Source organism: Pieris napi, chromosome 5 (assembly GCF_905475465.1).
Source record: "Pieris napi chromosome 5, ilPieNapi1.2, whole genome shotgun sequence".
NCBI classification, from domain to species: domain Eukaryota; kingdom Metazoa; phylum Arthropoda; class Insecta; order Lepidoptera; family Pieridae; genus Pieris; species Pieris napi.
In genome coordinates, this window is record NC_062238.1 from 12,814,507 (window position 1) to 12,839,747 (window position 25,241).

Below are 25,241 nucleotides of genomic sequence, written 5' to 3' on the forward strand. Positions count from 1 at the left end.
GCTTGGCCGCCAACACAGCACCACATAATTCCAGTCGAGGTATTGAAATCTGTTTCGTAATTGGTGCAACCTTAGTTTTGGCTGATATTAAATTCACATAAACCTCATTGCCTTCAATGACTCGCATGTATACTGCTGCACCATATGCTGTCTGTGAAGCATCTGCAAAGACATGTAACTCTGCTTTAGATGTGGAAGAATAACGTAGCCACCTCGGTATATTAATGCATTTAATATGTATCAAATTTTCTCTAAATTGTAACCATTCCTTCAGTAAATCTCCTGTTATAGTGCTGTCCCAATCTAATCCAGTTAGCCATAACTTCTGGATTATTAACTTTGCTATAACAACAACAGGGGCTATCCATCCCAAAGGGTCATACAGTTTTGCTACTTCTGAGAGAATCTGCCGTTTAGTTATAGGTTCTTTTACTATAGGCACATTTAGAGTATATTCGAATTTGTCTATGTCTCTATTCCAACTCACTCCTAATACCTTAACTAGGTTATTTACCTTCAGAGGCAGTTCATGATCATCTCGTTTATTTTCACCAATATATTTTAGCACATTTTTACTATTACTGCTCCACTTTTGGAGCTCAAAACCTCCTAAATTCATTAATTTACTCATGTCATTATATATATTAATAGCATCAGCAACTGTCTCACATGACGTCATTAAATCATCGACGTAATAATCACGTTTAGTTATATGAGCAGCAACAGGGAACTTCGATTGTTCATCATCAGCTAATCTCTGGAGTGACTTCACAGCGAGATAAGGCGCACATGCTGTCCCAAATGTTAATCTTAAAAGCTTGTAATGTTTTATTGGCTCACTCGGATTAAATCTCCATAGAACTCTTTGGTAATTTGTATCATCTTCTGACACCCTCACCATTCTATACATTTTAATTATATCTGCAGTAAGGCAAATCTTATAAAGCCTCCATCTCACCAATATGTGGCGCAAATCTTGCTGCAACTTAGGACCAATATGTAAATCATCATTTAAAGAAACATTATTAACTCCTTTGCACGAAGCGTCAAAGACTATACGAAGTTTTGTCGTCTCCTTATCTTCGCGAAGTACCGCGTGGTGCGGGAGATAGACTGCAGTGGGACTATCAATTTCTGCATGTATAATTTCAACCATATGATTTAAATTTATATATTCGTTTATGACCTTGTGGTATTCTTCTTTAAGTTTCTGGTTTTTTAATAATTTTCTTTCTAATATTTCAAACCTCTTGGCAGCAATTTCTTTAAGATTTCCTTGCCTACATTGTGGATTTCCAGTCTTGAATGGTAGTTTAACCACAAATCTTCCTTCTTCATCTCTTATAGTTGTACTGTCATAAAAATGTTCACAAAATTCCTCTTCTTTTGATAGTCTCTTCTCTATAGTATTTGGTTCATTCTCGATTTCCCAAAATTTCTTGAGCATCTCGTCATCTTTAAGTTGAACATGCAAACTTGCAACATTTGTGTCCGAAGAACCTGTTTCTTGAGGCAGCTTTCCTGATAGCACCCAACCTAGGCATGTTCTCTGTGCTAGTAAGTTGCCCCTAGGATGTTTGATTATACCATCTAAAATAATGTTACTGTATACGTCTGCTCCCAAAAGAATGTCAATTTTTCCAGGTGTTTTGAAGGCTGAGTCAGCCAACTCTAAAGTTTCTAGGTCTGACCATTCAGGAGCACTAAGTTTAGTAGTAGGCAGAAGTGTTGTTACTGAACGCAATACATATGCATTCACTCGTATTATTGTCTTAGGATCGTGGCGAGATTTCACCTTAAGTGAAACCATGTATTTGATTCTCATTTTCCCCTCTCCCACACCTGACACCCAACCACTTACTGATCGGCGCGAAAGATTAAGTAATTGTACTGTAGCTTCAGTTATAAACGATGCTTGCGACCCTTGGTCTAACAATGCTCTAATAATATGTTTGCAACCATTCCTACTCTCTACTAATACCTCAGCAGTAGCTAATAGGACACTATTTTGACAATTTTCCTTGGAAAAGTTAGTTACAAAGTGTACATCGTTTGTTATAGAATTAAGCTTACCTTTAGTTTGTTCAGTCATGGTACCTGTCAACGTGGATTCCCCTTCACTCGTAGTCACCGTGTTTCGATCTCTCTCGTAGTGTAGCAATGAATGATGACGACGCCCACATTTTCTGCAACACGTTGGCTGGCGACATCTGATTACTGAATGTGATGGGGCAAGACAATTAAAACATAATTTATTCTGCTGGACGAACTCTTGCTTTTCTTTTGTAGACATGTCTACGAACTCTTTACAATAATATATGTAGTGTTCACCACTGCATAACACACATTTGACTTCCTGCTTTTTCACATCATTGTGTATACCTGAATGAAAGGACTTAGGTTTAGCAATAGGTGTAGCAACAGGCTTAGGGTATGGTGATTTCACTCTGTGACTGTCTATCATTTCTAACGATCGAAATCTAGCTTCTAGAAAATCCCGCAGTTCTGCCCAAGTAGGTAATTCGGTATTACTCAAACTAAGTTGTTGTTCCCATCTCTTTATCGATTCATTGTCCATCTTTGATATTACTAAATAATTAATAATCATATCCCAAGTGTCGGTTTTAACACCGAGATTTTGCAACGTTTTTAAACATACCGACGTAGTGTCTACCAATTGTTTGATTGAACTCGATGTCTCCGTACATATACCCTTCTGTGAAAATAATGTTCTTAAAATTGCATAGCAATTCAACCGCTTATTATTATATCGTTTCACTAACTGGTTCCATGCCTCATCGTAGTTTGCGTCCGTAGTCGAAAAGTTGCGTATTAATAGTTCTGGGTCACCCGATAAATTACTTTTTAGATAATGTAGTTTTTGCACCGGCGTTAAAGACTTGTTGTTATGAATCAAGGAGCAAAATAAGTCATAAAAAGTTGTCCATTCTTCATATTTACCTCCAAACTTCGGTATTTGTATTGACGGTAATTTAATATCATTTAATGACCTCTGTTCGTCGCCACCCGCTATTGAGGTATGTGATAAAGGAGACTGTTTGGTTAAGTTTTGAAAGTCCTCCTTCATAGTGGACTTGTACTGAATATATAGCTCATCAAAAATATCACTAAAGTTTCCTTTAAAATAGGTACTTTCCTTTTCTTCCTCTTTAGATATTTTTAAAATTAAACTTTTGTGTCCTTCCTTAAAGTCCCGCCATAATTGTTCTAACACTTCTAATCGAGTTTCTATATATGATATTTTTATTCTGTCTTTCGGTGATTTCCTATAATTCTTTTCTGCACTTCTTAATGTCTCCAACAACTTAAATTGATACTCAAAAAGACCCTCCATCGTACACTATGACTTTGAGCGTAGTTCGTAATAATCCGATTACTCAGACCCACTGAAAAAACTGAACACAGCCCAACGTAATAGTACTTCACAGTATGGTGTATATACAACGTAATTTATTTCGTTTTTATAGGTTAATTTCACTTTTATAATGTTATTATAACACTGTAATGAAACACTGATCACACAAAAATCCTTCCAACTATTCCTTATCGCTTAGGAATGTGAGCATCTATTGTTCTCACTGTTCGCCAACTATTGAACAATAGCGATGTTATCCGGTTCGATTTTGGACCATATGTTAAGGAGTTATAGTTGAGAATTGATCACTAATTGATTGAGGGTCTTGAAATTAAATAAATGCAATAATAACACGTGCGAATCGTATGACACTTTTATTTTAACTAAGTAAGAGTAGTGGACTGTATATACATATTTGGACACACTGTGTGTTTAAATATTCTTAGATGAAGCTGGTGTTGCTTGATGGATATAGTATCCAAATTGTAATGGCATTTATTAGGCAGACACCATAAACAAAACAATAATTTTGTAAGTTCTAAAAGCCTGATTTAGTTGAGCAAACAAATCCCGTAGACGTTCGTTTCAGTTTGATATTATTACATTTAAGCTTATCCAAATCCTACAAATATCAGTAACTTTATTTAAATTAAATTTACTTACGACAGTAGCTGCGTGGTGTCCTTTTCAATTTTGTACAGTTTCCGGGCGGAGTAGTCGCTGAACTTTTGAATGGCTCGCGTGATGTCGTACTTCCGGTCTAGGTCTGCTTGGTCTGCGCTTTGCCACGACTCGATATACACCACTGACACTCGAGTGTTCAATGTACGGAAGTACTGGGAACAAAAACAGTTTCATACAGTTGTCAGTGAGTCACAGAGTCGTTAATTAATAATTATCTTAAATACAGTTGACTCTCGATAATTAGCTACCGTTAATTTGAATATCTCGATGATTAAAAAAGATTTGAATAAAATCTATGTTGATTGGTCCCCTCCCCTTGGTTTTTCAAAAGTCTTGGGACCATAGACTGAAAAAAGCTCTCTCAAATCGATTACGAACTTCTTTTCGAAATAAAAAAAATGTGAGTTATTGTTGTTTATTGTTAATACATGATAATAATATATAAAATAATAAATCACGGATTTTGATCAATCTCTTATTTACTTGAGTCCCTCCTCCCCTTCGTAGTTATGTTACATATAACTACGAGGCTAGCTACATATATACATACACTTGTTATTTTGAACTAATAGTAATTCGAAACTTATACCTGGTCCCTTGAGATTAAAATTATCGAGAGTCGACATAACTAAGTACTAACTTACGGTTCCTTTAACCTTTGATTTGAGGACCCTCCACGTAATTTAATACGTTAAGGAATAATTGCTGTTCTGTTCTGTATTAAAGTTAATACATGATTTTCTGTTACATGTTCTTCATAAATGCGTAACCATCATTCACATAATAGAAAGAGTGAATTATGAAAGTCAGTGAAACTTTGAAAAAGATGAACGCAGCGGAGTGCTCTATGCGTGGGCCATTCAACGTAAAAGTTTCAACGATAACGTTACCACTTCACATTTTAAGTAGATAATGTACCGACTTTCTTCACTCGGTACTGTACGGTCAGCATATAAACACTTTAATATCTCATCGAAAATATACTCATATTATGATTTGCCCGAACGCTAGTGTCAATTGGAGACAGTATTGTATATAACAATCAGTTAAAGACGACATAGTACCGTATATTTCAGTATTGAGAAGTGTTGAAGTATCAAAAGTTGTTAAAAAGATTTCTATCTAAAAAAATAAATATATAGATTATACTCATTTTATTCACTAGACAATACGGTGAATATGATACCGCCGCCCTACACTTACATTGCCAGAAGGATCGCAAGTGCGTTGCCGGCCTTTCAAGAATTGGTACGCTCTTTTCTTGAAGGACCCTAAGCCGAATTGGTTCGAAAATACTTCAGTGGGCAGCTGGTTACACATAGTGGTGGTGCGCGGCAAAAACTGCCTTAGAAACCGCTCGGTAGTGGAACGACGGACGTCCAGGTGATACGGATGGTATTTTTTATTTTGCCTTGACGTCCGATAATGAAACTCAGCTTTCCTTATTAGACCGAACAACTCCTCTGAACATTCTACATGGTAAATGCGTATTAAAATAAAATACAGAAACAAAAAAACATCATTCTGCCGACCGTCCATACTGTATGTGAAGTTTAATACATCCGTATTCATACATTGCGGTATACGGTATAAGAGGGATTTTTCGCTTTTCATAGCACTCTGAATGAAACCGAATTCGCCCTCCAATGGCGATTCAAACACGGCCAATTACACCATTACGTGTAATTCAGATCGTGTTAATCGTTCGTGACCCTTATTTTGATTTGCCTTCAGAAAACTGATGAAAAGGCTTTTCTATCTTTTATATAATACTTGATTAATCTACCCTTGTTAAACTTGGTCATTAGATTTGTGAATTTTATTTTAGGCACGCTATCTCAGACATTACAAAACGTAGATAAAACCTACCAGATCCGCAATATTGGCAACTTGAATAGCGTCATGAACGACCTCGGTGCGCGTACTTCCGTTTCTTTTCTCAAACATGTACTTGTCAATGACAAGAGCCGTCTCAATGTACTTGGTGGTTTCCCGGACGTCTCGACGCTCACGGAGACGCCGGCCTGCCTCGATCCATTCTTGCCAGGAGAGAAGGTCTGAGTGCCTGGGAAACGAAGGAAAGTATTTGAATTAATGAAAGTAAATGAAATGTTACATTCTGCCTAGAAGCTACAGTGTGGAGTGCTGTCTGCTTTGTTTGTTCCTATGACTATTTGCATATTAGTTGGGTGTTTGAATGAAACATTAAATTCTTTATTTTGTATTAGTTACTTGTTTATATTGGTTAGTAAAAAAACAAAAGACTCCTATAGTGGGGTAAAGACAGCATACTAACGTTTTAAGATATGCCTGTTTGTATTGAACAAGAAAAAAGTTCTCGGCCGTATACCAGCATTACGTTATTAACTAAAATATAAAACAATATAAATTGGTCATAAGTGGAATTCTTGCACTGTTATTTATAACATTTATCGATAAATTATGAAACAATCTCGCGTTTCAAGGAGTAAAAATGCAAGGGGAAGTTCCAAAGATAAAACCTCCCTCAAAATCGGCCTTTTTAAGCAAATTCATCCGATAAAAACCCACTTAAGATTAACAGTTCTTTTATCTCGAATCCCTGTGTGTTAGAGGGCCTCATTAATAAAGCGGTCATCCATTCAGGGACTGAATATATCCGTATTTCCGATATGATTCTGAAAAACTTCACCAATTAAATCTTTTTGTGTCAAGTTCTTGGGATCTTTTGATACGGACAAGTACTGAATTGGGTTGCTTAATTTATAGTATTTTTTTTATTATTAAGAGCCTTACCTCTTGACTTTGAACAAGGCATTCATTCTGAATGCCCCGTGAAATATAGGCGCAACTTATGCATTTGGGTATTTGTATATTAACTTACATTGGCTGTTTGAGCCTTTAAACGTATCAATTTTATTTTTGAGGCATGTAAGTAAACATGTGTGTGACACTTCGTAACTATTATGTCTACCATACGAATAAGTTGCACACAAAGAAGGAAAATTAGTTGCACGGGGGTATACATGATCTCAATTGTCAATTGGTTGTCAAGCACAGGTTGGTTATATTTCTAAAATTTCTTCGCGTGTACGATTATGGTGTGTTTGTCAAGGTCGTACTTAATTGTATTATTGTGCAATTAAGTATGACTTTGACAATGTACTTTAGGACAAATAATATTCACGAATAACTATGTAACACGATTTAATTCTATTTATACGTACCAACCGTTGTCCCACAAACCAAATACCAATTAGCATAGAAACTAAAATAATTTTCGCTTTTCCTGAAATTATATTGAATAGAAAACCCCGTTTCAGCTAATTCTATTTATTTGAATATTTACGTAAAACAATTCGTAAAGCAAACAAAGGCTTTACAAAAATCTAAATATGAACGTGCGATGTAAATTTTTGTACACGAACAGAATTCATTAGTTTAACTGCGAGTTTAGTCGCTCGAAAAAATGAGTTCTAAAACTTCTCCCTGCATTATTCAACTTTCTGGACCGCGATGATTTATAATGGCATCCCTTGAATTCTTTGACACTTTTAGGAGCGCTGTAATTTACTTTGCGAAGTCTGATTTGAGTAAGGAAACTATAAATTATTAGCTTTTCATTTAAATAACAAAATATTCTTTCAATGAATTAAAAAGTACTTATTCTGTAGTGGGCTATCCTATCTTAGACCTAATCTGTTGTTTTGCTGGTATTGTTTTTAATAATAAACAAATATGACTTGTATTTTTATTGTTTTTATTCTTTTTAATTTTTTGTGACATTTATGTTTACCATATATAACGTATAACGTATATATATTATTATGTATGTGGAAAACTTCAATAAATAAATGATATGATAAATTAATTGATAGAATTGGTTCAAACTCTGAGATATTAATCTTATAAATAACATTAAATAGAAAAATACCATCAATGAGATATGTAAGCGAACTCGAACTCGACTATAAACAATTTAAAAAAAAATATCTACATCAAATATAGAGATCCAATTATTTCAGGAAATAGAACTAAAATAGTTACAAGTCCTCGCGGGGCAGTGTGTCTCTGACGTCTGTCACAGGGTGAACATTGCGGCGACCTATTTCACTGCGTCATATGAAATTGTACTCGTGATGTTGGGTACTAATCTAAAGACGAACGTAGATAGAACATCTATGTTGTAATTATATCTATAACGATAACAATTATGTTGATAAATTGCAGAGCAAAGAAAACTACGGTACATGGCGTAGTCTTTCGTAGACTTTCGTAGAGGTTGCTACGGTTTGGTGTGTTTCGTAGCCACTAATTTGTGAGATTTAAATATATTTATTATTTATTTACACTTTGTTGCTTATTGATATAAAAAATTAACAAAATTACAAGTAAAGGAAAGGCAACTGGCGGCCTTATCGCTTTCGAGCGATCTCTTCCAGGCAACCACTGTGAGAAAAAAAAAAGAAAAAAGAAAATGTATTAAATTACATGAGGTAGTACAATATATTATCGAAGAACGCAAGGTCTCAGACGCGCCATGCTTTAGGTACTTTAATAACAAATTAATATCACATTTTGTGCTAATACATTAGTTCTCTCTTTCTACTTTCCTCCTATTATGTACATTAAAGTATTCCTTACAATGTCCTAGAGCACGCTCGCTCTTAGATGTATACCCAACATTTATGATAACAGCTGCTGTGAGATATGCATTTTGTTTCTCAGTCCCATTCGTTATAAGTACGTGATAGTTTAGTGACGTCCTGTAATGACGGAAGTTTATGAGTTTTACGGGAATTTTTCCACAGTTTCCGCAAGTTGAAATATAGTTGTATATAGATGTGAAATTCATTTGTCTTAATTTATGCTTATATTTCATCTAAAAATTAATGGTTTTGCTGCGTTTTAAATAATGCTAATTGGTTAATAAATCTATATGTTAACAAATGTTTCGCAACATACTGGGTTCGTCTCAGTCAACAAATATTTACACAAATACACGTCATAATGTTTTATTTTAATTTTATCGCATATTTCGTTTTTATTTTTGTGAATCTGTGTGTATTTAAAGGAGTGAACAGTGGTTAGGAAACACATAATTCCTATGAATTTTACGCGAGCAATGCCGTAGTGTAATAAGCTAGTATATAATGTATTCTGAAACTTACAAAGCTCCATGGTTTTCCATTAGAGGGGCCTCCACGTAAGCGAAGTTCTTAGATCGGTGTGTCTTTTGTCTGTACTCGAGTTTGTTGCCACAGCCCCGGTTCATCTTGGTTCGCGCCTCAAAGATAACATGAGGGTGCTTCTGCTGAAACAAAACTATGTATAGGTTTCATGCAAAGACTTTTATAAAAGACTAGAAAAATAAATTAATACCAGAGATTTCTTAATAGCTTAATTGTAAGATTTTCAAACTGAAGTTGTTGGGTCTACATAATTTTCCATTCTTTATGCTAAATACTCCTAAGATCAATGACGTACATATACAGATAATATATTTGAATATAAAAATTAACAATAAAAAGTCATAGATAAGTAATTTATGGGATACCCCACATATCCAAAGGGAGATTATGGTAATTATTAAACACGTATTACGAGAATTTATAATAAATCAATTTAATTAAATATAATGAAATAACAATTATTAAGGGATTATCATTTGGTTTTAAACATTACATTTATTATGACATTTTCCTTTGAATAATTGTAATATAGAGGGAGGGTTAAACTTGCTGAGTTTCTTGCCCGTTCTTCTCAGAACGAGGCCTCCTGGTAGTTTTGCGAACGGATGGCGTAGTCTTGCTCTATCGCGAATTTTGTAAACATTTTTGACATTCATAAGCATGCCCCTAAGACGCATCTAAATTAAATAAACGTATTTTGATTTTGATTGATATGATGTTTATTAATTTAAATATCTATTTATTCCATTAGTAATACATAGATATTCCCTCTGAAATGTAATTTCCAAACACAACAAACGAGGAAAACATAACCTCACATTCATTAAACAAATCTTTCACTTTTAACTATGCAAACAAACTTCTTAATTAAAATACTATGTATATGTTTAAATGAATAACGAGTTTGTTTGGTTTACTATTTTTGGTTTTTAAAAACCTTTTAAAAGCCGAATATTACAGCCACAAGTCTTAGAAAAGGAAATTACAGCTACCGATAAAAATTGATATTCAATGGTATGCACGTAACCTCTTCTTTGAGGTAACAAGCGTTGAATAAGAATTTCATACATCTAATTTATTTATAAGAAATTCGGAAATGAAAATTTCTTTCTGAGGCAGAATTTTTATGTCGAAAACATTCATATATTCAGTTGGGATTCTCACGTGGTTTGCTGTTTCATATAAGTGAAAATAATCGATGTGAAATAGAACGCGTAGTACGGAATCTATGAATAAATTAGACTGTAAAAAAAATTAAAAATCCAGTAACATTAAACGAAGGACTAGAGTGTATCTTCATAATCCTTTTCGAATCCGATTAAAATTTTAATAAATTTAATAACATCAATCAAAATCATCAAACAAAAATCAAAAATCTAGAATGTGTCAAGAAACGTTGGCCATCTGAATTACTTCTATCATTGGTATTAATTCTTAAATACATTTTTATGTTAAATATAATTATTTAGATATAAGCAACAATTCCAGAATTGAGGCATTCATATATAGATAATATATAATAAATAAAAGAGAGAGAGAAAATATGCATAGTAAATAAAATAGTTAAGAGAAATTCAATATTATAGAAATTTTATAGATAGTAATGTTTAAAAAGTGGCGAGAAAATTAAAGAACAATATGTACAGTCTATTAACAGAAGGTTGCAGAGAGTTGGCCTAGTGGCTTTAGCGAGTGACTCTCATCCATGAGATCGTAGGTTCGATCCCCGGCTTGGACTTTCTTTCTATGAGCGCATTTAAAATTCGCTCAAACAGTGAAGGACACATCGCGATAAACCGGCTTGCCTTAGACCCAAAAAGTCGACGGCGTGTGTACAGGTACAGGAGATAAATTTGAGTCCCAGAACTAAAAAGGTTGTGGCGCCACTGGTTTATTTTTTAAATACAAGGACTGTGAATGCTACTAAAACATTTTAAATAAAAACTTACTATTTGCTACCTGTTCGCAACGAATAAAAGCTAACCTCTAAAGAGACATTTCTCACCGTGATGTCGTATTAGCCGCGTGGCTGCGACCGTGTTTTGTTTATTGCGGTGCTGAAGGGTCTGGGCTTAATAGTTTCGAAAATAAGCTTGGAACTTTGTGTCGCAAGTTGTGGTTTCACGGGAGGCAACGCCAGCTTATCCGGATGGTTAGTGATTTTGTCCGTTAATACTTTACACCTGTGTTAGCAATTATGTTGTTTACTTGTTGCTTTGTGTGTAGACTCAGCTTAATGTGTGTGCGCTTAGGAATCAAAATCCTATGATCTCCGTGTTTTAGTGATAATATTACTCATTTTGAACTTCACATTTCAACCAAAAGTTTTTTTTTACTGTCATTATAGTTTTTGTAATGCTTTTTTGTGTGTAGTTACCATTTGTAAAGTCTGTATTAGAAGACTCTCTGATAGAGCTTAGTTCAAGTTCTAGCGTCCTATACAGCATACGAATGATTAGGAAACTGCTGCGTGCAATTACTTGATCTCCAATATTTAATCTAACGTTGTCTGTTACACCAATATAGTTGCCATACAAAATAACACCTTACTCGTAGAGGTAAGTGAATGAGGTCTTTGCAATCTACCAGAAGCGAAAGATAAATCACGAATGCGTTATAATTTACGATCGGTATGGAACCCGTTACTCGTTCCTTACGAACAGCTTATCCACGATGTATATCTTTCGATACATATTTACATTACATTTGTCTAAAGAAGCCAAGTGAAGAAGAATATCTCAGCCAAAACGTTTTTTTTTATAAGTCTTTATCTTGCAATCAGTCAGCTAGACTATGAGCAGATGTGTTGAGAGCTGTTAGGCGTTCAGAGCAAAATCTCCATCGAGACTGCTCCACTCTGTCAACCGTGTCTATCAAGACTTAGGATTTGTCGCCTTTCCAGCCTATTTATTAGGTCCGGTGTGGTTAGTTGCGTGGCAAGCTTATAAGGATGCATTTCTAGCCTTTTTCTGTATTTCATACTCCAGGTCTTGATCTCCTCTTTAACATTCCTGATTTTGAGGTGCTCTCTGATGTTTTTATAAACAACGGACAGTTGGATATTTGTTTCAAGATGTAATTTTGAACCCTCTGTATGATACTTATGTTAGAGTCACACGCCGAACTCCATAGTTGAATCTGGTATGATTAGTTTCAAGAGCATTTCATAGACGAGTAGCTTATTATGTACTAGCTTGGAATTTCTGCCAAGCAGCCAGTAGAGTCCTCTGTATTTCAGGTTGATTTCTTCTCTCTTCTTCTGTATGTGTTGTTTCCATACGTCTCACCCAAAACATAAGTATGATATTATTTTAAAACATTTTCAACCAGGCTGTGACCCTGGTGACATACGTGAATAATGAAGTTACGTAAAAAGGGTAAAATTTGCAGCATATTAAAATATTGGAAATACCGAGAGAATATTAATTTCATAAAAACTGATTAATAAATGACGGACATAAAGATAAAAGAAAAATAGAGACAATGTTTTTGACGAGGCAAAGTTACGAAAAATTTGTAATGCCGAAAGCAATTACGTGAAAAGAAGTTTTATGAACATCGTGTTCGCTAATTATTATCTAATTTCTTTCTTCAAACAAAAGAATTTTAAGTCCGTGACATGACATGGGTTGATTACATTTTTGAGTGTGTTTTATTGATTTCTTTATATATAGGTAGGTGATTATTCTTTTAAAATTTTATCCTCTCCATCTCGACGACTGGCGTTCTTCAACACCGCGCTTTTTAAGATACGTTTTGCCTCGCAACACATCTTTGTGAAACTTCTGCCAGTAGAGGTATTTCCAAACCAACACGACTTAGGCGCTTTCAAGAAAAGAGTGTTCTACTCTCTGAAGGGTCGGCATCACACCCGCTAGACCCCGGCGTTGCAGGTTTCTAAGTGTGGTTGTTATCAGACGTTGTGACTGGTCGGACTTGAATTCCTGTATGATGGTGATGGTGATGTTAGTTATTTCGACTATGTATTTGCGTGTTGTTCCCACGAGAATGTAACTGCGTTCTCCTATTTCACCATGCCTCCTGCTGATAGAGGACAACTCTTTGTTTTTAATTTATTTTATTTATTACTTAAGATGTCACGTGGAACATGGTGTAATGGTTGCAGCTCCTTACAAACATTGTGTAAAATAAAACTTGGCGATTAAAAAGAATGGCGGAGAGTTTATTGCCAGTTCTTCTCTTCTATTCATTTTCATTGTTCATTCAAGTGTACATTTTGTTACCTATTTGAATAAATTATTTTTGAATTGAATTGAATTAAATATTCTAAGTGATCCGACTTTTTATTACTTTTTTATTTCACATAATATATATACAGTTTTGGCTAGATTTCTTAAAAATCCGGACTTAGTTGCTATGTTTGTATTGGTTTGGATTACCAAAGTTTTAAGATATGCGTCTTCTTTGAAATGAAAATATTTAGGATACCAATGCTGCCAAACATCATCAAGCATCACCCATTTCCGAATGATAAGCATTAAAACCGACAGTTCAAGGCAACCATACCAGACCCACAGAATAACCTCGCCAAGCCCAATAGCAACCTAAACGTGTTGTTAGACTGAATTCGGAGCGTATTCAATGCCTTCTGGGCAAAACGGGCCCATACGCTGTACGAGTAAAATGACTGACGCCTTGAACAAAATAACTTTAACATCTGGTGAGATACGTGCAAATCTCCGGGAATAATACCCTTAAGCTAACCAACAAACTCATATAAAAAAATCTATAATACAAAATTAAAATTAATGGCGATCTGCCATTACGGTGGACACTTTGGAAAATAACAGATATTTTATTATTTATGGTGCTTATAAGGATACGTGAATCTCACCTTAATTTTATAAAATAAAGCCTCAAGGATAGTACATTATTCAAAGCGAGCTTCGGCAATAAATAAGTCACAGGTGCCGGCTAATACGGCTTTTTCAATTACCTTCACTCCGCAAAGGAACTAAATTGACTCTGATAATAGCTTTTAGTTTTTCCGATCAATAGATTTATGATGTTTTGATTAGATAAGTTTTGTTTCTAAATGTTTTAAGAGATAAACGTAAAAATAAAAATAGAAGCTGTCTTGTCAACTTTAAATTTCAGTTCCATATTTTTAACACATACGGTTTATTTAAATAATTATAATTTATTAATAATTATATTTAAGTCAAAACGTGTTTGCTAAGCAATAGAATGTAAATAAGAATTAGTGCAAAATATATTAATGAATCGTTTTAATGTAATTTTTTTATTTAAAATGATGAAATTTTATCACTATTTCTCGTAATAATACCATGAGGTAAAACTAAATTCTCCATTGCTAAGTTTTCTTTCAAGAAAATATTACAATCAATCAAAATATAGTAAGGTCCAGAAATTGAAATCATAAAAAATGGTCTACTATTCAATTCCGTGCGACACTGACATATTTCATTTCTGTCACTTTGATAGAAAGCCTAATCCGTTGGCATTTTTACAATAATAAGAGGAAAAGCAATTTACAGAGAAGGAACTGTTTAAAACACTTTATTTTCTTAGAATAAACTCGATTGTTAGTAATATAGTGTTACTGGCAGAGTGGAGTGTTACGATAAATTCGATAAATTAGCGTCATTTTAAATTCGAACATGCATGCGGGGTATGATGTCTAAATTCAAAATACAAGGAAGAAAAAGAAATACCGTCCTTTATTTTAACGACTTCGCCGAAAGGATGAATACAGTGCTGTACGAATTAAAATGGCACGGTTATTTTAGAAGAAGTGGATGTAGCAGTCTAGAACTAGGAGGACGAGGTAGCCGGATGACGAAGACGGAAGACGAAGTCAAACGGAAAAATCTCCCAAAATTCTAGTACAAATAAACGGACAAAATAACCCTGGCTTCTATTATACATACCCCTAGCTCGCAACAATACTAACAGGCGTCTAGGGCCGGGTTTTTTAGCAGCAAGAGCAATTAAAAGAAGATAAGATAATTGTAATCATGTTTACGGTGGCGCAGGAAGTCTTAGGAATTATTAGCATTGGGGGGCAAGTGCCAGAGAAGTCATTTCAATCTTAATTTTAAAATTCATAATAGCGTCAGAAATGTTGTTATGTATGAGTATATAGGAATTCACATAATATTCCTATTCCGAACCGATATTACAACTCCTTGCATAACTATCAATACGTTTTTAATAGAAAATAATTAGATATAAACTAAATTTCTTTTAGTTTTAAAATATTATTTATGGGATCAGTTTTTGCAGTAAATAGGTACTTCGTAGCAATCTCGTAGAGTTCGTAGCATCCTCGTAGAATTCGTAGCGCCTACGAAGTAACGTCGTCAGATGTCTTAGTTGGATCCGTAGGGTTCCATTAACCCGTGCGGATCACAGAGAATCCCGGGTCAACTGCATTGACCCGGAATCGCTAATGTTAATTACCCGAATGATTGACGTCATCGTTGTGCCCCTGCTGAGGTTACCCGCGATAAGGGGCAATTGATGGTTGGCGAACACAAAGGTTTTCTTTGTACTAAAACGCTTTTTTAGTGTCAGTACCAAATAGTTAAGATTTTGTGTTTTTACTATATATTACATACATGTATACACCTTTATATAAGAAATCCACAACCTTTTTAGGTCTGGGCCTCAGGTTTCTGTCATCTAATAGGCAAGTATATGATCAGCCGCCTGTGCCTGACACCTCAGCCTCGGAGTTGAAAATCGACCGGTTAACCAACAGGTTCTATAATTTATTTCAGTAAGGTAATAGGCGTAAGCTTATTTTGAATTTTTGATGTTAATGTGACAAAAGTCAAGAGAAGACAGTTTGTAAATCCGCAAAATAGCGATATTAAGCAAATTGGTGTACGAAACGGGCAAGAAGCGAGCAATTTATAATTTGGAGGCGTTTATAATTTACGACCTCTTATCAGCAGTTCAGTGAGGACGCCATGTTTCACTCTGTATTTATTGTGACGGAAAAACTTGGGCAAAATAAAATCAACTTGATTTAGGCGCGCCTATATATTTGGGCAATTTTTTGAAAAATATAAGTTAAATTCATTCGAATTTATTGTGTTACATACGAAGTGTTATATATTTAATTTTAAGAAATCATACAATTTGTTATTATTATAATCATGGATCTACTTGCATTTATCAAAAATATGGTTTTTTCATTATACATTTTTTGTTAGATATATAAACCTTTTATCAAAATAAAAGTTAAACAAAAAAGGACCGGCATAATTACGCTCAAATATTTGTTAGATAAAATTTAATCGTATAGAGACAGTAACATCAATAAACGTGAACTTTATAATCTGATATATACTTGGTAAGTATAAAATTAAATGTGCCTAAATAAATCAAACTGAGATAGCCGAGATTAACTACCCTTCCTTTAATTCGCAGGCGTTGAATCTATAAGCCATTGATCAAGTTCGGGAATATTCGAGGGGGGTGGGGTGGGGGGCCACTCCTCCACGACCCCGCAATGGCGCGAACTAAATCTCGATGTTTTGATAAAATAGTTTAGATTAAATGATAATAAATGTAAATTATTATAGGCTGTTAATTGTGATAAAATGCGATTAATATTCAGAAATCAGTTCATTTAAGTCTTTATAAATATTATAAGTGCAGCAACTAACATTTTATTCAACACTTCGAAACTAGTGTCTTTTTTGTATATAAGCAACGGTATATTAAATAATAATAACTGATTTCTGTATCTGTTTCGTGATTATTTGTGAATCTAATAGGCAAGTAGGTGATCAGCCTTCTATGCTGGACACACGCTTTCGACTATTTGAGTCTAAGGCGAGCCGGTTTCCTCACAGTGTCTTCCTTCACTGTTCGAGAGAATATTGAATACGCACAAGACAAGTCCATTGATGCACAGCCGGGGATTGAAACTACGACCTTAGGGATGAGAGTGGCACGCCGAAGCCACTAGGCCAACACTGCTCTACGCTGATTTCTCGGCAAGCAAATTTTTATTTGAAACGAATGTATGCAAACAAAAACTATCGCGTAATGAACAATGAACATTCAAATAGTTCAAGAATCAATCGGAACAATTTCCAAACAAAATAATATATGTTTTAAACAGTTATAAGGTATTCGTTAAACTATTCGCAATGTCCGAGTTAAGTGCAAATTAGTTAAGTTTAGTGAACGTGCGGGAGAATACTCGATGTGGTTTGAATTAGTTATGAATACTAGTTTAGTTTAGTTCTGGATTAGCCCTGGCGTGCACTAATATGATAATACTATCGAATTAAGTATATCCTTTGCATATGCTTTGTTTAAAAATAATAAAATCAGTGGCGATAATAGGGTGAAAATAGGAAATATATCAACTTTTCCTGTTTCATCTTTTTTATACACATTTAATCGATAAAACAATTAATTAGTCAAAATACGAAACAAATTTCTTTGTAACTTAGACTCGCCACGTCGATCTCTGATTGGTTGATGATGACAGCAAAAGTCAACAACAAAACAACTATAAGTGCGAGATAACAAGTAGTCTTAATATAATATGGTTATTTTTACGCAAGCAACATAAATAAAATTTATGCAGGAATAATTTGGATTTCGTGTATTTTGGCGAAACTTTTTGCGACTTCAACAACAATCAATAAATACATCCAGCCATCAAATTATCAATTGGTGAAAGCCGCAAAAAACCGGATAGGTATTTTTTAAGTATGGTACATACTTAGTATCATACAAGCAGACGCTTTGAGCCTTCATTTTATATGTAAGGATTACGATATATGCGATTTCTGCAAACATAACTCCTACAATTAAACCTGATATACCAATTCTGTTTATTCAAAGTGAGTTATTGTACTCGGGGCTCAGAAGTTCGATTTGGTACAAACGGTCCTTCATGTGAAGTCAGACGCAGTTAGTTCCAAGACTCATTACAAACTACATTCAAACACAAATTCGAAGCTAATTCCGAATGTTAAAGTGACTAGGGACGTTATCTCTTGTAATATATCATTGAGATTTATGACATTATTTCACTTATATTATTATTTTTACTTATATTAATTAAATTCTATTGTTTACGATATGTAAGTAATAATTTAAACACCTCCAAACAACTTGATAGGTTTGGCCTTGAGTTTCTGATTTGTTTCGTAAACATTTTGGTAAGAGATCAGCCTTTTGTGCCTGACGCACGCCGTCGATTTTTTGTTGTTTTTTCTTTCACCATACAAGCGGGTATAAAGCTCAATTCGTGCACTGCCGTGGTTCGAACCTACGCTCTCAGGGATGAGAGTCGCACGCTGAAGCTACTAGCACAAGACAAGAAAACATGGTGCATAGATATCTTAAATTCCCATAATTAAAACGTTAATAAAGTGACGTCAACTGTCACAAATCTTGATAGTGAAGAGAGCTGTAATTTTTACGTCAAACTAAATGTAGCTGCCGTTTCTCAAGCTTAAGCTCTTGTGACTGAATTAATGCGCAAGAAACCGCGGGCACAGATTAATATATATTGTATGTAATATATCGCATTTGTGTTTTATCTTATTAGTGTATGCAAAACAATTTGTAACAAGATAACGTTCTAGACTTAAGTTTTGACAAAGGACCTTAATTATAATCCTCTATAATAACTTGCGCGATGGGATGAGATTAAATTTAACAACGCTCAAAGAAATTTTCGATGTAATTTTAACAAATTATTAGAACTAAAGAAAACTTAATATTTTCTTTTTTTTACTTTTAACGGATAAAAAACGCTGGTTTATCATTATTCATATAGTCAGCGAAGCACTGACAGATGATTAATTTTAAAAATATAAAATGAATCTGTTATCTTTGGCTGGAGTTTCACTCCTTTGTTGTTGACATCCCCAGGTTGCCCCTGCACGATTTGGATTGTCGTTTCTTGTAAAAACAAGCAAAGATGTGGAATTCCTTGCTCTATTCCATCTTCCCTACACAGTTTAAGATGGGTTAAAGCGGCGTTGTTAAATAGCCGTCTCCTGGACAGTGCCCAACACACACACACATCAAATCGTCACTAACAAGTGGGATTGTGGCCAAGCGTGTGTCTAGTTCTGTATTAAATAAAAATAAAAAGTAATCAGCTAAAATTGTTATCAGGTTATCCGCCCATACACAATATATAATAAATTACAAACGAGGAGTAAAATGTTATAAAAATAACGATTGGTTATCCTTGTTTTGGTTAATCAAGTCAATCGCAATGACTATCAGAGACACCATGACGGCTATAAAAGATGGAGTTGAAGGAACATTTTGGTGCATTAGCATGTTTTAATGATTGCAAGTGCCTACAAACATTTTGTAAGCAATACCAAAAAACCTTGGCGATTTACGTAAAGTTTATTACTAGCCAGTTTTTCCCGTCCGTTCTACCTTGATTTGAGAATTGGCAGTAGGCAGTAGATGTAAATTTAGATGTATTATTTCTTTTACTGATGGACATTGACCCTACATAAATATATGATATTTTGATTTCGAAAACTAGATTTGAATATTGCTTCATTTTTCGCATCCTCTCAAAGTGAAACAGACTCCTTCAAGCTCAATTATCGTGGTGAGCCTGGCCGATAGCTTTGAGAAAACCCCACCACCTTGATTCCTGATTGTAAATTTATGTATTAATTGAAACGTTAGTCTTTTTTAACCAACGAAGCGTATTCTTATAATTTAATAATGTATATGAGAGGAAAATTAATAAGGGTCTATATTGGTAGCAGTCACGTTTATTTGAATAGCGTCTCATTATTTCTGTATTTCCAATCTCGCGGGATGATATCGTGTTGTTTACGTTAATCGTGTGGGTTGAGTTACAAGAGGAAGCGAAAGCGTTTAAAAGTACAAATAAGTATTGGTAGCGCATAGTGCGAAATTGCGCATAACTTGAACTAAGTAGAAAATTTGCGGAAAAACTGATATTTATGCCACTACAAAACAACGTTTTGTTGAAAAATTGTGTATATATGAAGTCCTGTAGTCCAGTGAAGACACACATACATAGAGATCAGTTTTATGTCAAACATCAATGTTTGGGGTTACCAGTTTGTTTGGAATGTCTTTCAATCAACGCATACGTTAGACTTCATAATACATGGATATAATAATAGGCACGCCTAACTAAACATGTGTGAAAAAGAAATAACTTAATGATACACAATAAAAAGTACATTTAGCTAAAAAGAAAGTGCACCAGCCCCTACACTAGAATTCCCTGTACTAACTACTAGTAGTTAGAATGTATGTAATGTGAATTTGAATCGGTATTGAAAATTTTGTTTTAAATAAAGTGGTTAAAGATGAAGAAAGCGCCTTTAAAGGAGAACTTTATGGGTTACTGAACTATATTTAGGTTTTTGTTATGATGTGGCCAAACCACCAGTGTTTGTTTCCAAAAAGTCTACATATTGCTATTAAGTACAGTTGTCTTGCCGGTAAAAGTTTTGTATCTATCTTAAAAATGCACGTTGGGCTCTCTCAATTACACGTCGTGTTAGATTACATCATTTGCTTTTGGCATACTCTCATAAGTTTATCACTTATACCGATCAAATGACACGGTTATCTAGTTCCTCGCCCCAAGCGCTCCACGAGTCGACAATTAAATGCACCCCAACATAATAATATATATTCAGTGTCTAAAATATTGGTTTCTATTGTCTGTGATTTAGGTCATGGCAGGTTGACGACGACACTCTATTCACATTAACCAGTTTTCCCAACAAAAATCTATAAAACGCCATCTATTGACGGAATCTGAAACTATTACGACAAAAAATATTGTCTCTATTCTAAGGGCGTTTATTTAGAACGGCCTGTCTCAACTGGAGATGTTCTTAAATATTTTGGAAAGAAATATTACCTACGTTACTCATGTAAGGCATTCTAATTGCAAACTAATTTTTAAATCTTGAACAGATTTCAAGAGCTCTGTCGTTAAAAACACAAAAATATAACTATTTCCTCTTGATACAGGTAAAAAATATTCGTTGATTATACTATATGCGCTGTAGCATGATGCGGGTGACAGTTGCTTAATTTTTCTTTGAATTTGGAGACTAGAACATTCTGGCTGGGTTAAATTTAAATTAAATTAAATTAAATTTTTTTGCAACTTTTAAGAGTGAAACAAAACGTTACTGAAACTGTCACCCGCACCATGCTACAGCGCACATACTATAGTAAGCCCGTAACATTCGTAACCATCTAAAATCTTATTTATATTAATCACTAAAACAAACCTATTGTGATGACAAACGGGACAGAAAATAAAGGTCAAACAGCGTCGTTACTTATGTCTGAGGGTCCAAAGGGTCCAATAATAACACAATAAATTACTTTCACGTGTGACTTGGGCTCGTTACCCCTGCCGCCTTAACAAATTATCATTGTCCGGGGTTCTTTAGGATAAATTTTAGGAAAAAAATATATGGAATTATTTATATACTCAAAAATGTAAACAAATTGATTGAATATAATATTATCATTCTCTTGTTTAATCTACAATAAACTCTAAAATAATTAAGTGGCTGTGGATAAGCTCGCTCTATAGTCTATGTGGCCCTTATGTCAAATTTGACATAGCTACTATAGATGCTACGTGTAGCAGCTGTCATAGCGAATTTGGAAAAAAATATAGTTAAAATTAAGATTTCAGTGCTTGACTTTGTAGATAAAATACTAATGAAATATATGTACTTACATTAATAAATAATTATGCTAAAAATAGATGTGATTTATTAAAATTGTACTTTTTAATGCTCATAAACCGTATTTGTGTAATGTAAATTCCGTTTTTTTTTTAGTTTACTTTAATTTCTAGTGTTCCATGTAGATTTGTTTTTTTTCTAAATTATTTATGCATTCTTGATTTTTTCCATCAGTAGGTGCTTGGTTTGCCTGGAAGGAATCGCTTTTTAGCGATAACGTCGTTGCCTAATAATTTATGTAACCATATTTTTTATATGTATATTTTAGGTAATGAAGTGTCGGTGTACAGAACGAGGTGATTTCTTTGTTTCGTGTAATCGAATTTTATGTCAAAAGCTGCGTGAGTAGGGAACCAAAAAATTATAGAATAAGCTCGCACTTGCCCGTTTTATGGAGTGGTCATAAAAAACTCCCTCACCATAGGCCTTAAAAAATAATACGTTGTTACGGTTTTGTGTCGTTGAGTTCGGTTTAATTGAGGTGACATTTATGACCCCGTCGTACATTTGATACGCATTTAATTCATGAAAATGTAAAAAAAATTACATTTCCTCTCACAAGCGCTAAATTATCCAGGAACCGGGCACTTTTTTTGTATAAATTTATTATTTTATTCAAAAATCTTGGCGCTTGCTACATTTACAAACAAGCACAAGCAAACATAGATAGATTCATGAAGGAAAAGAAAAATTTATAAAACTAAAAGAAAATTGATAACATTATCAATAATGTATATTTGAAATCATAACATCACAATGGGCTGGATACTTTTCTAGGAGGAAGGAAATTGAATGTCTAAGCGTTCCCAAGGGACTCTGCTATGCTCTTTTGGAAGAGGAGAGGTGGGTTAGTTTTATTGGCTATGGCTCACACGGCTGAGTAGCATAGAGAGTGCATATGTACCTCAATTATAAAAAAAAATTAATTCTTTTAAGAATTGGTGCGTCCTTTGGACTAAAATGGATAGAAATGTTGTTTATAAACTGCGAGGTTGTGGAAAGAACCAAATTGTCGTTCATTCCATTCAACATGCATTAATCTCGCACTGTCCGCCCTCCGGATGTATTTGGTGAAATAGATCGATAGCCTTGCGATTTCTACATTTGTATGTAAAAAAGTTCTTGCAGCTAATTTTTATTCAGAATAGGCAAAGTAGATCTCTTCAGGTAGCTCAGCGTCGTGATCAGCAAGGACATCTGGATCTGACAATCTGTTTCCACCGGTTTCTGTTCAGCCCATCTCTTATTATAGAGTGCAGTTGTAAAGATGGTGAGTCCACCTGACGTGGCCGTTCACGAACAAGACCAATCACCATCAGTTTCTCCAACTTCTCATCGCCTCTGCGTATGTACGGCCGATATGATATACTTCTTGTCGGTAGACAGGCACGTATGCGTATGGCCAAAGTAGACCACATTGGACCACAAATGTTTGCGCAGACGCTTCAGTGTACTCTTAATCTCTCTCTCTACGCTCGCTCGTCCTATATACGGGATGATATCCAGGTCATTTAATACGAGTCATAACTGCTACGGGTCGTTAAGTAAGTAATGTAAGGCCGATGAAGAGGTAATCGCCGAAACTGAAGCCTATTTTGAGGCTAAAGACAAATCATACTATAAAAATGGTATGACTGTTATAATCGTTGTATTCCTCTCGAAGGCAATAAACGAATCAAATTCTATCAAAAATAAGAGTTTTCTTTTGTTTTCTACGTATTTAATAAATAACATCGAGTAGTTCTTTATTAATAAGTTCAAGTGTTTTGTTTATTTTGTACCCCTTTCAATTTTCGGCTGAAAAGGACCGTAAAAGAATAGGGGTCGTAAGAATTGTATATTGGAACCTTAACTATAGTAGGTAATTTAAAGTGACTGACGGTAAATGTAGAGTAATAATGTGTACTACACGTATGTTTATTTGTGTGCAAAGCCATTTAGACTAAAAGCAGTAATAGCTCGTGTATCGCTGCGTGGTTTTATAAGATTTATTTGAACAGATAGGGATGGGCGTGTCTGCCTGAAAATAAATTGTTTTAGGTTTTTTCGCCTTTGAGATAAATAAGTCTGAAAGGTCTACGTTTATTGATTTCGGCTTGTTTTATCTAAGTAACAACAGTTTTAAAATATTACTCTTTTTATCGAGATATTTCCGATAAAGTGAGATATATTTTAATGTTAATTAACGATTTCTAAATCATCCTACAAAATCACATAAAATACTTAAATACGGAATAAAAAGTCATACAAAAAAGAAAAGATCGAATACCTTTCTTGAATCGTGTTTAAATACTTTATGTGTAAGAACGAGAAATTCCTAACCGCACAGAGTCATAACTGCAGAATAGTTTGAGTTTTGGAAATCTTTAAATAGTTTTCACATCCTTTGACAGATTGGAAAAGCAGTACTAGTCTGGATTTAAATGGATTCTTTAAGACATTTGAGAACTTTTACTCATATAATGAACAAATATATCGTGAGACAACCAACAAGTCTAAGACCTAAACTTCGACAGGCATGACAACGAATCCTTTAATGAAACCTAAAAGGAATAATAGTCAAGGAGGCATACAGAAATCTTCCTCTAGGAGGCTGACTTTTTCCACTATTTAGCGCTGTTATCCCAATAAAATTAGTTAAATGTTTGTTTTTTATTTCCTATTTTTACTGTAACTTAATACTAATACAATTTAATTCTTATTAATATAAAAATATAACTCGTTTATTTTCTTTTTTTTTATAAAACCTTGCCAACGCTTAGCACACTATACAATATACAATTTTTAATCTGACAATCACTTATAGGCCAATGTGACACGAAGAGATAATATAAATATTAAACATAAAATCTAAACCTTTTTATAATTAATTATATATAATAATGCAATTCCTGTGAATTCAGCCAGTGTGCAACTAATAAACACAAAACAAAACAAATATAACCGTCTCACATGCAATAATATTCAGGCTGCGCATGACACGCGTAAATGGCGCATCTCTGAGTAAATTTGTTCGCGCTCGGGGCACTGCAATTGCAACCGCTTACCACGCCGAGTGTGGTTATTTGGCACACGCAGCCCCAGTCTCTCCAACATTTCCGCATTATATATGTACCTACAGTATGTATGTATCCTACCTCTAAGGACTTTAGAAAACATGTGATAGTAAGGTCCCTCCTAACCTCTAAACATTTACGTAGTTTAACCCCAGAGCGGTTAGTTTAAGCTTCTGACTAATTCAACTCAAACATCGCGTCTCATACC

At 34.4% G+C, this 25,241-nt stretch overlaps 1 protein-coding gene across 8 annotated transcripts in view; it reads right to left on the reverse strand.

Annotated features, from left to right (window-relative positions):
• LOC125049980 (disintegrin and metalloproteinase domain-containing protein 11) overlaps positions 1-25,241 on the reverse strand; it is a 258,309-nt gene that overhangs the window by 35,235 nt on the left and 197,833 nt on the right. For all 8 annotated transcript variants that reach the window (XM_047649555.1, XM_047649554.1, XM_047649558.1 and 5 more), the window contains exons 8-10: positions 9,211-9,350; positions 5,930-6,125; positions 4,040-4,212 (exon numbers count right to left, since the gene is read on the reverse strand). In XM_047649555.1, coding sequence (XP_047505511.1) covers positions 4,040-4,212; positions 5,930-6,125; positions 9,211-9,350 — 509 coding nt within the window. The remainder of the gene's footprint in view (positions 1-4,039; positions 4,213-5,929; positions 6,126-9,210; positions 9,351-25,241) is intronic.